Source organism: Talpa occidentalis, unplaced genomic scaffold, assembly GCF_014898055.3.
Source record: "Talpa occidentalis isolate TD23 unplaced genomic scaffold, MPIMG_talOcc4v2.1 talOcc4.16, whole genome shotgun sequence".
Taxonomy (NCBI): Eukaryota; Metazoa; Chordata; class Mammalia; order Eulipotyphla; family Talpidae; genus Talpa; species Talpa occidentalis.
In genome coordinates this window covers 74,484,332-74,498,633 of record NW_023601653.1, presented here as the reverse complement: position 1 = coordinate 74,498,633, position 14,302 = coordinate 74,484,332, and the positions used below count along the sequence as shown (strand labels likewise).

Here is a 14,302-nt window from a genome sequence, read left to right as displayed (position 1 = left end):
GATCTCTAAGCTGAAACACTTCAAGGTCAAAAACAGAAGACAGGAAAGTAACCTTGTAGCACGTGTTTCTGACAATAGAGAAATTCTATTTTCTACTTCCATCACTTATATCTTGGCTGCAGTTGCCTCTCAAAGTAATAACAACATTTATTTAACTTGTACACATGTATTCTTAAATACTTGTCCACTGTTCCTGTTACTGTTTGATGGCATTTATTGTGCTGTAGTTGCCACTTTCACAATGATTAACATGGCGGTGGTTTCACTTTCAGTTAATTCTTAATATTTAAGGTGCACCCAGAAAATAGATGTCTCAATAGATAGGAATGAGCCATGTTTGTTTACAAAGATAAGAAATTGTGTCTCTGTGTAATTTTTTTTCTTATTGACTCCATAATTTTTGAAACACAGTAGCAAATGGGCCACTTTGAGAAATAAGGATACTTTCCAAGGTACATTGAATTGATTTATACAAACTTCATAGTAAATCAAGATTAAAGATGAACTCAACTTTTTTACCATTGTTTATATATTTGAGAAAAGACTAAAATTGTTTTAACTATTATAAATTCTTTATTTCCAATTGCATGTTCTATAATGATCAATATCTTTTTAAAAAAAAAAAAGATTTATTTATATAAGCACTGGGTACAGTCAGAAGCGTGGGAGGGTAAGAGAATTTGCCAGAGCCAGAGCGGGAGCAGAGCAGGCAGACTGACGAAGTACACTGCTGAGGGGAGCAGCAGACGCGGCAGGAGAGGTCTGCGTGCCATGTGGGACCCTCACTGGCGGCCAGGGATCGAACTGGCTCTGCAGAGGCTGCAGGCAGCTTTGCAGCCCAGCGCTCAACCACTGCACCGCCGGGGAGGCCCAATCATTAATATCTTGTAGCTAAATCATTTCAATTAATAGCTATTTGCTCTTCAAAATAATGATGATGCTTGACATAATTTGGGGCATAGTGGATTTTGTTTTCATGACTCCTAAAATAGTTCTTTGGGCAGGGACTGGGTTAATAAACTAGGGCAAATTGTTCTCACAAAACCTGCATCAGTGTCAGCTGGCAGGCTTAATAAGAAAGTTTACTACTCCCCACCCCGAGAGTCTCTGATTCTGTTGGTCAGGGGTGGAGCCCCAAGAACTTGCATTTCTTTTTTTTTTTTAAGATTTATTTATGTATGCATACAAGAGCTGGGGTGCAAGCCAGAGATGCAGGGGGTGAAAGGATTCACCAGAGACAGAGTGGGGAGCAGAACAGGTGGATTGACTGAAATACACTGCTGAGGGTGGCAGAGGGTGAGAAAGGAGAGGTCTGCTCCGCCATGTGGGTCACCTCCCTGGCTGGGGATTGAACTCATGCTGCAGTGGCTGTGGATAGCTTCGTAGTGCTGCGACTTAACACCTTGCACCACTAGGGAGGCCCCAAGAACCTGCATTTCTAATAAATTCCCAGGTGATACTGATATGGGACCATGTATTGAGACCCACTAAACTAAGGTGACCAGGAAAATTTTTGTTGAAATAACTTGAACATGTGAAAGGCTCATGCTTCCAAGGTTTTGTGTGCCTTTAAAATATCATTTTAGGGCCTCCCCTGGTGGCGCAGCAGTTGAGCGCTGGGCTGTGAAGCTGCCCGCAGCTTCTGCAGCGCTGGTTCAATCCCTGGCCACCAGCGAGGGTCCCACATGGTGAGACAGACCTCTCCTGCCACGCCCGCTGCTCCCCTCAGCAGTGTGTTTCGTCAGTCTGCCTGCTTTGCTCCCCGCTCTCACTCTGGTGAGTTCTCTCACCCTCCCACGCTTCTGACTGTACCCAGTGCTTGTATAAATAAATAAATAAATAAATGTTAAAAAATAAATAAAATATTGTAATATTACACCTTTGTTCTTAAAGTATATTTTCCACCAAAATTACAGAGTAGTTAAATTATGAATGATTTTGGTAATGGATAATAATAATAAAATATTGAGAGATTAAATAGAATACTGAAATTAAGTCACATCAATAGCAAAATGTACATTTTAAATTCTAAATTTTAATAGCGTGATTACTAGCTAACCAAACAAATGGGCAGTTAAATATTTTTTCATTACGTGTTATACTGAACATTTTCATCAGGGCCTGGGATGCCTTTGGAGAGGTGTAGGGGAGCCTTTCCAAATGAACTGAAATCATCGTTTGTCATTTTAACTTTACCACATTCCCCCAGCTTTGCTCAGGCAGATATCTTGTAGCTTGGTAATGTTTCTTTCTGACTTTATTTCTAAGCTCAGAACTTTACTAAATATTCCACACCAATGATTAATTTGTCTAAAAACTATTTTTGTTGTTCTCATCTTTGTGGTGATCTGCTCTCCCAGTCCTGGGACAGGATTTGGCAATGGAAAATGAACCCAGAAAATAAAGATAGTGAAATGCAGACACCGGAGATTTCTGCAGCTATGCAGACAGTTAATTGAGGAATAGAGGATGGGTGATTTGGTGGAGGGAATAAATAAAAACATAAATATATATATATATATATATATATATATATATATAAAAGAGTAGAAGAAAAGGCAGCACACTTAACCAGAATCTCTTTCTAATGAAACCCACAGAGCACATTTATCTCCTTATTGTTTCAGCCAGAGATGTCTTGCTATCCCCCTATTTGGTAAAGAGAGATAATGATGGTTTATTTTGTAAATGACAAAAGGGGTATGACTGCTTCCTGCTGCTTAATCAGCAGAGCCCCAATCAGCCTGAGAACCTACTTTTCCCTAAAAATAACCCCTCCTTCTGTAGATTTGGCCCTACTTGAAACTCCCTGGAATTTCTATTGTATAACAAATTTGTGTCTATGTGACTGTTTACTACAAATGAAGAGACTACACATACTTTGCTGTGTGTTTTTATTTCTTAGGAGAAGACTGATGTGGAAGGAACCCTATTTGTTTATACAAGGTAAGAGTATTTTACTTTTATAAAGAAACTGACAATTTTTGAAATCATATTTTAACTCAGTTGTGTCACTCTTTAATGTAGCTTTATTTCAAAAATAAATTTGAAGTTATTTGTTGACATAAGGAAGGAAAAACTGTCACTTGGTATAGTGTGATAGAATATCAGAATATAATTTAAACTTCAGTATGGAAGAACTTAAATCTTTGTGTTCTTTTAAAAATTGCATTATATATTTAACTCAAATGAATTGTACAAAGCTTTGAATATAACGCATTGGCAAGGGCCACAAGTACACTAATAAGAATATTAGATTTTTTATACAATATTTGGGATAGGGTTTTATGAACCAATTTCCCTTCCCTTCCACTCCTACCTTTGACTCTTTAAAGAAGCATGGTCCCAAATTAAAAATGTTTTTGAATCCTCCATTGTCCAGTAACATAATATGTTTTAGGATAGATTTAATAGATTCATGTTTTAGTAATGTTTATCTAATAATTTCACTATCACACATGCACACAGAGACCTATGTGTATTATCTTAAAAGCTAAACTTTTCATGGACATAAGCATTCCCATAAGATGTCATAGATAAAATCCATCCCCCTTGTTAGGGTTGCAGGGATAAAATACAGAGGCCTAGTGCAAACCCTTCTAGAGCCAACAGTGTCTTTGGGGAGACAGAAAATATATATACACACACAAGTATATATTTTTTACACATGCTTACATTTCAAGATAAACTATAATACAGCTGGATTATCCTAAGTGCCAGTTCATAGGTTATAAATTATGTGATTGTGAAGACTATAGAATTGGTGATGATGAGTTAGGCCTCCGGAATAAGATCAAACTTAATTTGCGTGGTGGGTAGGAACGGGCCGTCTCAATAAGAAGAATGGCATAAGCAGAGGCATAGAACCTCACATGTTAGAGGAGGAAGAAGGGGCATGACCCTTTGATGCAGTGAATTTCAATTAGTTTATATAAGTGAAATTGACAGTGAGGGTAAAGAGATTTTGCTGACTTGGAATGTCACACTAAGGATTTTGAAATTTTTATTTTAGTGGTAGGGAGTCATTGAAGGGGAGTAATAGAGTTACAACAAAATATATGGGGAAAGCTAGCATTATGAGGAAGTGTTGTTCTTAGAAGAAACTGGAGTTAGGGAGGACATTGAAAAGCTAATTGCAATAACCCAAATGCCCAAAATAGATGACTGGATCAAGAAGATCTGGTATATATACACAATGGAATATTATTCAGCAATCAGAAAAGATATACTCATGCCATTCGCAGTGACGTGGATGGAGCTAGAAGGAATTATGCTCAGTGAAATAAGCCAGAAGGAAAAAGAAAAATATCGGATGGTTTCACTTATGGTAGGAATATAGGGAAACCAAATAAGACATCAATGTAAAAAAAAATAGTGACAGTACAAAACACAACAAAGCAAAACTGGACAATTATAAATCAGAGACATCCTGCAGGGGAGGAAGAGGGAGAGGAATCAGAGGGAAGAAGGGAGGAGCAGAGGGGACTGAGGTGATGGTGCACGGGTGCATTGGGGAAGGAAATTCCATGGGGACTACACCTGAGGGGGTGGCGGGAAGCAGATATTGTTTAAAAATCAACAATGATGTAAAAAAATTTAAAAAATAAAATAGATTTTAAAAAATATTAAAAGGATGTGACAATTTTGGGGAAAAAAGCTAATTCCAGTGGAGTAACTTTGAGATGCTAATAATGTGGACTAGAGGAAAAGAGGTTGAAATGAAAAAGAGTTCTTGAAAGACTGCAAACAGAGGGAATGGGGAAATTTGAAAAATGACATTAGTATTTTGAAATGGAAGACAGAGGGGAAATGGAAGAGACAAGACATCGAGAATCTGATTTGAGGATAAATTCTAATTTTATCTTGAACTAATGATTTTGGAGTGTTAGCAGGACATCCAAATGGAGATGTCTAGCCTCTCAGGATAGGGTTAGGACTGCAGAGAGAGAGAGTTTGGAGTCTTCTACGTTCCTTTGGTCTTTGAAACCAGGGGAGAAAACTTCTCTAAGTATAAAGAGGAAACTGCTGAGGGCTAATGGTTGGGTTTTATTGCCAGTGAGGATGCAGACATGAGGCATCTGTGGGCCCTCCACAAGAATGGCTAAAGTCTGCAGGTAAAAAAGGAAGCGGCAGTGGGGAGGGAAAGAAAAGACTGCATGGGGCAGATAATCAGAGTGGGCAAAAAGTTCAGTTTATCCAGTTTTAGGAAAGTAGGTGTGTCCACAGGTCTTTGGCTCTATATATTAGTTTACATTATATTCCCAAAATTCCAAAGTACCAAATTATACCTCCAAGTGAGTTTATGTAGTGGAGTACAGAAGACTTTTGAGAATTCTCCAGTGTGAAAAGAATACCAGAAGGTTGAGCTTTACTGTGTGCCAAGCACGCACTATATATTCTCATTTATTTCTAACAACACGCTTTCTTTTGAGAAGTAAAAGGAAAGATGTATTAGTATGACTTAATGATTTATAATATTTAAGAAATTTTTGCAGGGTTCTTTTTTGGAGGGCAAAAGAGTAATAGATTATACAAATATTATTTTCTTTTGTACCCAAACAACACATAGATTTGTATTTTCAAGTACTTCTTAATATACTTTGAGTTCCAAATGGAGCTGTCAGTTAAACCATTAACTTGAGAAACAAATCCTTCCCTATTTCTTTATCTCTTCCTCATCAAATTCCTCAAGAATATAATATTCCCTTCCTATGCCTCTAACCCTTCACCCTCCAGGTGCCAGATTCCAGTATAATGAACTCTTTCCTCAGTAGAGAATGACAGAAAGCTCATAAAAATCAGAAAGGAGTTTTTGGTACAGATAATGGAGCTACCAGTGATATAGTTTGACTTCTCTTACAGATGTTGCTTTAGAGCAGTTGGCACATTTATCCCTTGAGCCTGTTTTACAAATTATAAAATGGCATGGTATGCATATTATTAAAGAGGTGAAATCCTGTTGTGATAATGAAATACTTGCCAAATCAAATTCTAATTCTTTGTAAAAACACTTAATCCCATGTTTAAATTCTTTTTTTTATTTCCTCCCATGTCATCTTTTCTATAATAGAGGGTTCATAAAGACACCCACTGGTGATTTCTGAACTTGACTCCTCAAAAGGACCCTCTGTCAGAAATCGTTAGAAGTCAGTTTTCGTTCTTTCTTGAAATTGAAGTTGAAATGATTACCATAATTATTTCTGGGTATTGACTATGCCTACTACCACTTTACCTCTTTGCAAAATAAGTTAGGCAAGGATTACCTTCCATCAATTTTAAAATTGGTGGTCTCAAAAGAAAATTCTGTAAGTGGCAATGTAACTATATTTGACTTCTTTATCAGCATCAAATGATTAGATGTGCAATAAAACTAAGATAGAAACCGATTCTTCCAATCAAGTGTAAGATTTCTGTGAGTTTCTACCATGGTGCCCAGATTTAAAGTAAATAAATGAATTCTGCTTGTTTCAGTTTCAGTGTGTAAGCATGTGGTGTTTCATTTGTCACCAGAAGCTGCACAGTTGAATTACTACATGGCTGTCACCCAAGGGTAGACAAATGCACATGTCACTGTTAGAATTTATACTCTCTATAATTTGGGTTCTTTCTGCCTGACAGAATAGGCACTGAATGTTTACTGAATGAAATGAAAAGTAAAGAGTCTCTAAATGCTATATTTTTAGGGGGAAAAAAACTTTTTAGTAGTTTATCTGTGAGGCTGCTTGCTTTATATTGAAGGGAACAAAATCTCTGTTCTTTGCATTAAATAATATAATTTTAAAATCATATCTCCTCCCTAGTTCATTGACTCGAGTTGCATCTTTTCTCTAAGAGATTGTTCATATTTCAATTTCAGACCAACACTAAAAATTTTCTATGAAAAGCTTTTCATATACTTGTGATACACACTCTGTATTAACTATCATGATTTTTTAACAGTGTGTCAATAATTTTTTTAAAAGTGGATATTGGTATCAGGAACTTATAACCTGTACACACACACACTCACACACACACGTAAATAAATAGGACTCGATTTTACCAAAGGATCAAGTAATGGTATTGACAAAGGAATGGTGATGACAGTAGTCATTGTGCCAGAGTGCTCTATGTGTTACATCTGCATTGGTACCTAACTTATTACATTAGTACTCTTTATTAGCTGATGGTGAAGACTTACTACTTTGTATGTGTACAGTCTTGCACAAAAAGTCTATATACAAAAAGGCTGAGCAACACACTTGCAGACAGTTACAGTAAAGGTATACTATACTGAATCATTTGTCTTTTGATGTCCTCCCACCCCTGTGACCTTCAGATCTGCCTCTCCAAAGCATGGGTTCACCATTATGAACAGGCTGAGCATGGAAAATCGGACTGAACCCATTACGAAAGACCTGGATTTCCAGCTCCAGGACCCTTTCCTTCTCTACAGAAATGCCAGATGTGAGTCTTTCCTGATGCATTGGGTAGTTTGGCCACACGTTTAAAATTGGATAAAGTGTTTATGTTTTGTATCAGTGACTCTAGGAGTCATCATTGGTTAGCTTGGGAAGTAGTTGCCTAATTGAGGAAATAGCTGCTTCCTTGGGAAAATTTAAATGAAAACCATGTGAATAAAATGAGGTAAGTATTTAACCCCTGTCTTCTGCATCTGTGCCACTTTGTAGCATGAACCCACCAGATTTTTCAAGCATGAGCAGGGTTAGGTGAGGCAGATTCTTGTTAGGCATCTTTTGGGGACACCTAAGTGATGCTGTAGACTACAGAATTAATGCTTCAGCTCATAGTGTGTTTTCTTTGCATATCACTTCTGACTGAGCATCCTGTATGAGGGAGAGTGCCTATATTCTAGAAGAGCAGTCTTCTGAATACATAGTGAATGAAAAATCAAAGCCCAAGAGTTTTGGTCACTAAGAATTTGATAACACTTTGTAATGTTGAAGTTATATTAGATCCCTTAATGGTCCTTGGAAGATTTGAAATAAGATAGCAATCACCTGTGAAAGATACTTTTTCCACTTTACTCTGGTATCTTCTCTGACCACTTGTGTTGGCTATTGGGCAACCCAGAGAAAAATTGATGGACAATAAATGAACTATATGAAATACATACATAAGTGTGTGTGTGTGTGTGTGTATTTCTATGTGCTGTCCTTTATGTTTAACTGTCAAAAAGACCTTGCAGTTAAGAAATGTTTTCCATACATTTTCCACCCCACTCTTTGAGCTCAAAACACAAGAATTTGCCTACTGTATACTATTCAGTGTAATCTTCATAAATGTCATACTATATATATATATAATGTTTTAACCCTGATGAATTGTTTTAAGTAAATCTAATATGATTTTAATGCTATATTTACTTATATTCACATATAACTAGGTTGTCTTGGTCCTGTTAACCCTGTCATTCAATTATTTAGAGAATACAGTGAAATTTTTCTGAGGGGGAAACACCGAAAACTATTACAACTGTAACATGACTTACAGATGGTAGGTCCTGTGAAGTAAAAAAATGTAGAAATATGGAGAAATGTTCTGTTTTCCTGTTTCTTTGCTGGAAGGTGTACAATATCAGTTGTAGCTTGTACTTGTTTGAATTGTTTGTTTTCATAAGTTATATCAAGTTTCCTCTTTTTTAATTATTAGAGTATGTCAAATTAATACAGAATTAAAACCCTACCAAGCAAAACAACCACAAAAATAAATACAAAATAAATGCATATCGGTGGCTTATAATAATCTCTTTTGGTTCCTCTTATTTTGTGTAAATACATGGTTTAGTCATTGTAGGTTATGTTCTATTTTAAGTTATAACCACATTACATATCACATGGCATACTATTCCAAACTCTTTGATGAGGCTGATTTAAAAAATACCTTTCCTAAGTCCCACAGAGTTTATCTGATACAAATGCTATTTGGATCTAATAAACATACTGTAAACCACATCTTGGTTCTAGGCCTGTGCTGGCTAATATGATAATACCTAGCTGCATGTGGCTACGAAGCACCTGCAATGTGGCTGTGTTGAATTGAACCTTGCATTCAGTGTAGAATGTACACAATTTTCAAAAACTTAGTACAAAAAGTGTTAAAATCTCATTTATAATTTGATACTGATTTACATGTTGAGATAATATTTTTAATATGAATTAAATAAAATATATTATTAAAATTTCATCAGCTCTTTTTTTAAATTAAAAATGACATATGGCTCACATTTGTTCTTCACCTTATATTTGTATTGAATAGCACTGTTCTAGGCATTTTTATTTATTTTGCCATATTTCATAATCAAAACTTTATAAGGTAGATAATTTAACTGTGATTGTGTGATGTGAGTACTGAGGCTCAGTGAAGTGACTGACCTGTATACAAACCCCAGAGTCTGATTTCAGTTCCATTGAGCTGTTCACACACCTAGATTGCTGTCTCCACAATTAAACATGAATGTATAGTGAAGGTAGCCTTTGGGGTATTTAAACTATTTCTAATGCATTCCCATAAGAAAGAAATGAAACCAGTTGAACAAGAAAGAAAGGAAGGGAATGAATCTGTACTCTTCTGGGCTTATTTTGCCTTTTTTTCCTCCTTAAAATCTGGTGCTGATTACCTTTGCAGCTATTATCATTTGGTTTTAATTTAGTTTGTTTGTAAAAGCCTTTTCAATCTCTGATATCAAAGGTTTACAGAAAGGTTTGCTCCTGTGCTTTCAGAGTTTCATATACCTCTCAAATGTTTAAAATAACTCAGACACTTCATATAATAATTGCATATGATTTACATATTCACTGATGACATAAAAATTAATTCATCATCCTTTGGACAGTGAACTCAGCTTCACTGAACCTTTTTTATTTAAAGGTTTTTTATTTAAAGCCTCTATGTCTTTTCGAGATCTATTACAGTCAAGTATCTCTGCATAGTTTTGGCACTTCACTTTGGCCTGCCTATGTTAGAGGCCGTATTTGGACATTTCAGGTAGACAGAGATAGAGTTGATACAGATTCATGGTGAGTTTTCTCATGGAGTCTTTTAGATTCAGTAAGTTAAAAAACAATAGTACATAAGGTGATAACTATTCTTCTCTTGAATTGGATCAATATAAGAAAGCTCAATAAAAATGTGAAAATCTCAAACTCTCCATTTAATTTTAAAAAAGATGTCTGGTAAACAAGTAACTGAGTTTTGATCAAGACAAAATAAATGGCTTTATTACGGTAAAATATTTATAGTTTTTAAACTTCATTGTAATAGGATTTGATCTGTATAAGTTTTAAAAGTAACTAAAATAGCTGTTAAATTTGAGGAAAAACATTTATTCAACATTTATTGATCGTTCACTGTCTGCTAGGCACTATGTCAGGGTTTTTATGTGGGTTATTTAATTCTCATAACTACTTCTTGGAAATGCTACATTAATCCTATTTTGTAAATGAGAAAAAAAACTAAAGTTAAAGGTTCGTGGCTATTTTGATATGAGAATAGCATTTGAACTAAGAAAGCATAATTTCAAAAGCCTAGGCCCAACCATTAGAGGTGATAGCATATGAATAATGTGTTGGAGCATATATCATCTTTTTAGAATACACTTCAAAGTTTAAAGGGCTTTTTTTTTTTTTTTAATTATTAACTCAAGAATCTATTGTATCTCAGTTAGTAGATAGCAAACTACCAAATAAAAATATAGAACAAAAAGCTGAATTTGGCCATTTTTTTATATTATTCCATTTACTGTATTTTCCATATAATAACTAATAAGATTTTGGCATACAGAATTCTATTTTAGAAATGTGTTTTCCCAAATATTTCATAATATTTGACGTTATGGGTAGATTTTAGTTTAGACCAACATGTTGGGTATATAATTGTCTGTGGTTACAAAAATTTGAATTAAATTCTTTTGATCTTCTTGATTTCATTGCAGACATAAGCCTGGAGCTTAGAGATAATAAGAAAAGGCAAAATCAAGATGTTTAGAATCAAAGCTATTTTAGAAAACTCCTCCTCAGTTTTAAAGTGAATTTACCATATTGAGTAGCTTTGTATTCAAAAAGAGATACAATTTAAATCCTTTATTGACATTTGTAGGCATTTGTGGGAAAAACTGCTGTAAATAATAGAAAATTGTACACTGAATAAAAACAATAATTACAGACATCTTTCAAATAGACTATGTCCTAGATGCTCCCTTTGAAAGTGATGGGCTATTGCACTTGTGGTTAAACATGGCAGATATACCCCTGAAACTATTGAAATTACAATAAAGAAACAAAAAAAGATAGAAACCCATGAGGATAAATATTTCATGAGAAAGATGAAGGCATGTTATAATAGCTTTATTGTTCACTATTATTAGCTTTACTTTCCTGCAGAAGATTACCTATATCTGCTCTGTGGATGTCAGATTTGACTATATGACTCGGTTCCTTCCACCAGGAACCCACTCTCCAGGAGGATATAAAACATTCACCCTGTTGAACTTGAGCATAGCTATGTGAATTGCATTAGCCAGTGAAATGTGGGTGGAATGTTGTGTATCATGTCTGAGAAGATACTTTAAGAACTGGGTTATGATCAACCATGTTTCTTTTTCCTTCTGCCATGATGACTAGCAACGTTCTAAGCAGAGGCTGCTCTGTTAGCCTGGTCCTAGAACAAAGATAACAGGGCACAGAGGTAAATGTGACCCATGATGGACATGTAAAATCATGAGATTATGATTTTATATAAATTAAAGTAAAATCATAGGAGATTTCAGAAAGGGTGTCCAAGAAACAAAACTTTGTTATAACTCATTTAAATTTTCCAGTAATTTGTTATACAGCAAAAGTTGGCTTGTTATTACTGATACATGAACCATCCAGGAAAAAAGGAATCCAACATAGGATGGAGATAAAGGAATGCTGAGAATAATGGTTAAAAGTAGTCCCATATCAATCCCTATGCAATTAGACTATAGATCAGTCAATCTAAATTAAATTAAAATCATAGAAGATTTCAGAAAGGATGTCCAGGGGAAATTTTACAACAGATTATGTGACTCTGTTAGGACACTTACATGATTTTAGTGATCAGTTGAAAACTAACAGGTGGTGGGGAACAACAAAGGTCAATTCTTAATTCCTGAGTAAATAAGTTATAGTGCAATAAAGGAAATACAACTATAGCACACTATGTGGCTATGCAGATCATAATACTGAATTAAATTATAAACATTGACTATGAAAAGTTTGTTATACTTAATTGGAAAGATGGGGGAAAGTGTGTGTGAGTTTGTATGTGAATATGTGCCTATCATAGAACAAAATCCTCTTCAGTAGATTTTTAAAAATCAAGGAATGGTATATATGTGATATACAAAAAAAAAAAAAAGAATCTAAATACTTGAAGAAAAGTTGGATGAGATATAAAGAACAGAAATAACTCAAGCATCTAAATAAGTTTGCTTTTGGTGAGCAGTAATCAGGAATGTAATGACTAGAGAAGAGTGCTGTTATTTGTTGTTTTAAAACTTATTATAGTATTGACTTTTAAAATTATGTATGTATATTTTTAAAATTAAAAATATATAAAGAATACATTCATAAGAACAATATTTTAGTTGGTGGTTAGGTTTCTAAATCAATTCACAAGAACCCAATATGTACCCATCTAAGAATAGCACACTAACATTATAATTATAAACACACGAAATATAGCACTAGCATATATGGTGTTCTGCAGGAAAATTCATTCAAGAGTAAAACTTGTATATGCCTCAAGAGTCTAATCTTAGCAGCAGTGCAGGGAACTTCTAGTGCCCATTTATATTAGCAGATTATTTGTAAAGCTAGATATCCCTATGGATTATATTTTAGCATAAGTGGTAATAAACTTTGAAACCTCCGCAGCCAAGCTTTGTCTTAGCCCTGTACTGGTTCTGCAACTCTTTCCTCCTTCCTGTTCCCATATCTGTTCCTCTGGATCTTAGTAACTGTTACTTGGAGCCCTTCATAACTCCTTATAATAAAAAGGCATTAAGTTTCTAATACTAGCTAAAAACGAGTAAGTTCTTACAATATATCTCTCCTATAGGTTACAACTAAAAGTCCTGCACAGAAAGTAAAAAGCAATTACTTGAGGATTCTGAAAGTAAACAATAACAGGCACATTGGGGTGGGGGGCAATTTGAATTTAAAAATCAACCACTTCTGTGGTGAATTTCCTGATTTTCTTCTTTCCTTCTTTACCTCTTGGCTTTGACTCAAGAGTGGACCAGGTTAAAGAACTGTGGACAAGATCAACATAAACCTGTACAATGAAAGAAACTATCAATAAAACAAAAAGATACCCTACTGAATGGGAGAAGATACTTGCTTATCATACATCCAATGAGGGCTAGTATCCAAGATCTATAAAGAACTCATTCAACTCAACAAAAAGAAAACAAAGAACCCTGTCAAAAAATTGGAAGTAGTGGCACAAGGGGTTAAAGCACCGCACTATCCAAACCAAAACAATCCACAGCCTTGGCAGCATGAGTTCAATCCCCAGCCAGCCAGAGAGCAACCCACACGGCGCAGCAGACCTCTCCTGTCTCTCCTGCTGCTCCCCTCAGCAGTGTATTTCAGTAGATCTGCCTGTTCTGCTCCCTACTCTGTCTCTGGTGAATCCTCTCACCCCCCGCATCTCTGGCCTGCATCCCAGCTCTTATATGCATAAATGAATAAATCTTTAAAAAAAAAGTTAGAGGTAGCGCTGGACACTTCTCCAAAGAAGACATCCAGGCGGCCTGATTAAGTGATGTTTAACATCATTTACCAGGGAAATGCAAATCAAAACCACAGTGAGCCTTGCTCCCGTGAGAATGGCCCATATCAAAAAGACCAGAAACAACAACTGTTGATGAGGAGAAACTGTTGGTGTGGAGAAAATAGGAACCCTTCTGCACTATTGATGGGAATGTAGCCCCTGTGAAAAAGTGTGGAGGTTCCTCAAAACATTAAAAGTAGATCTCCCATATGATCCAGCAGTCCACACCTAGGTATCTACCCAAAGAATGCAGACTCAGTAATTCAAAGAGATATATATGCATTTTTATGTTCATTGCAACATTATTTACAATGGCCAAGTTATGGAAACAACCTAAGTGCCCAAAAGCAAATGAGTGAATTACGAAGACCTGGTATATATACTCCTTGGAATGCTTTTCCACAATAAAAAAGATGAACTCTTGACATTTGCAGCAACATGGATGGAACTAGAGGTGATTATTCTAAGTGAAATAAGACAGAAGGAGAAAGACAAATGCCAG

The 14,302-nt window shown here is 35.5% G+C and overlaps 1 protein-coding gene across 2 annotated transcripts in view; it reads left to right on the top strand.

Moving 5' to 3' along the window:
- DCP1B (decapping mRNA 1B) overlaps nt 1–14,302 on the top strand; it is a 47,598-nt gene that overhangs the window by 4,529 nt on the left and 28,767 nt on the right. For both annotated transcript variants that reach the window (XM_037514609.2, XM_037514608.2), the window contains exons 2-3: nt 2,906–2,946; nt 7,319–7,446. In XM_037514609.2, the coding sequence (XP_037370506.1) occupies nt 2,906–2,946; nt 7,319–7,446 (169 nt within the window). The remainder of the gene's footprint in view (nt 1–2,905; nt 2,947–7,318; nt 7,447–14,302) is intronic.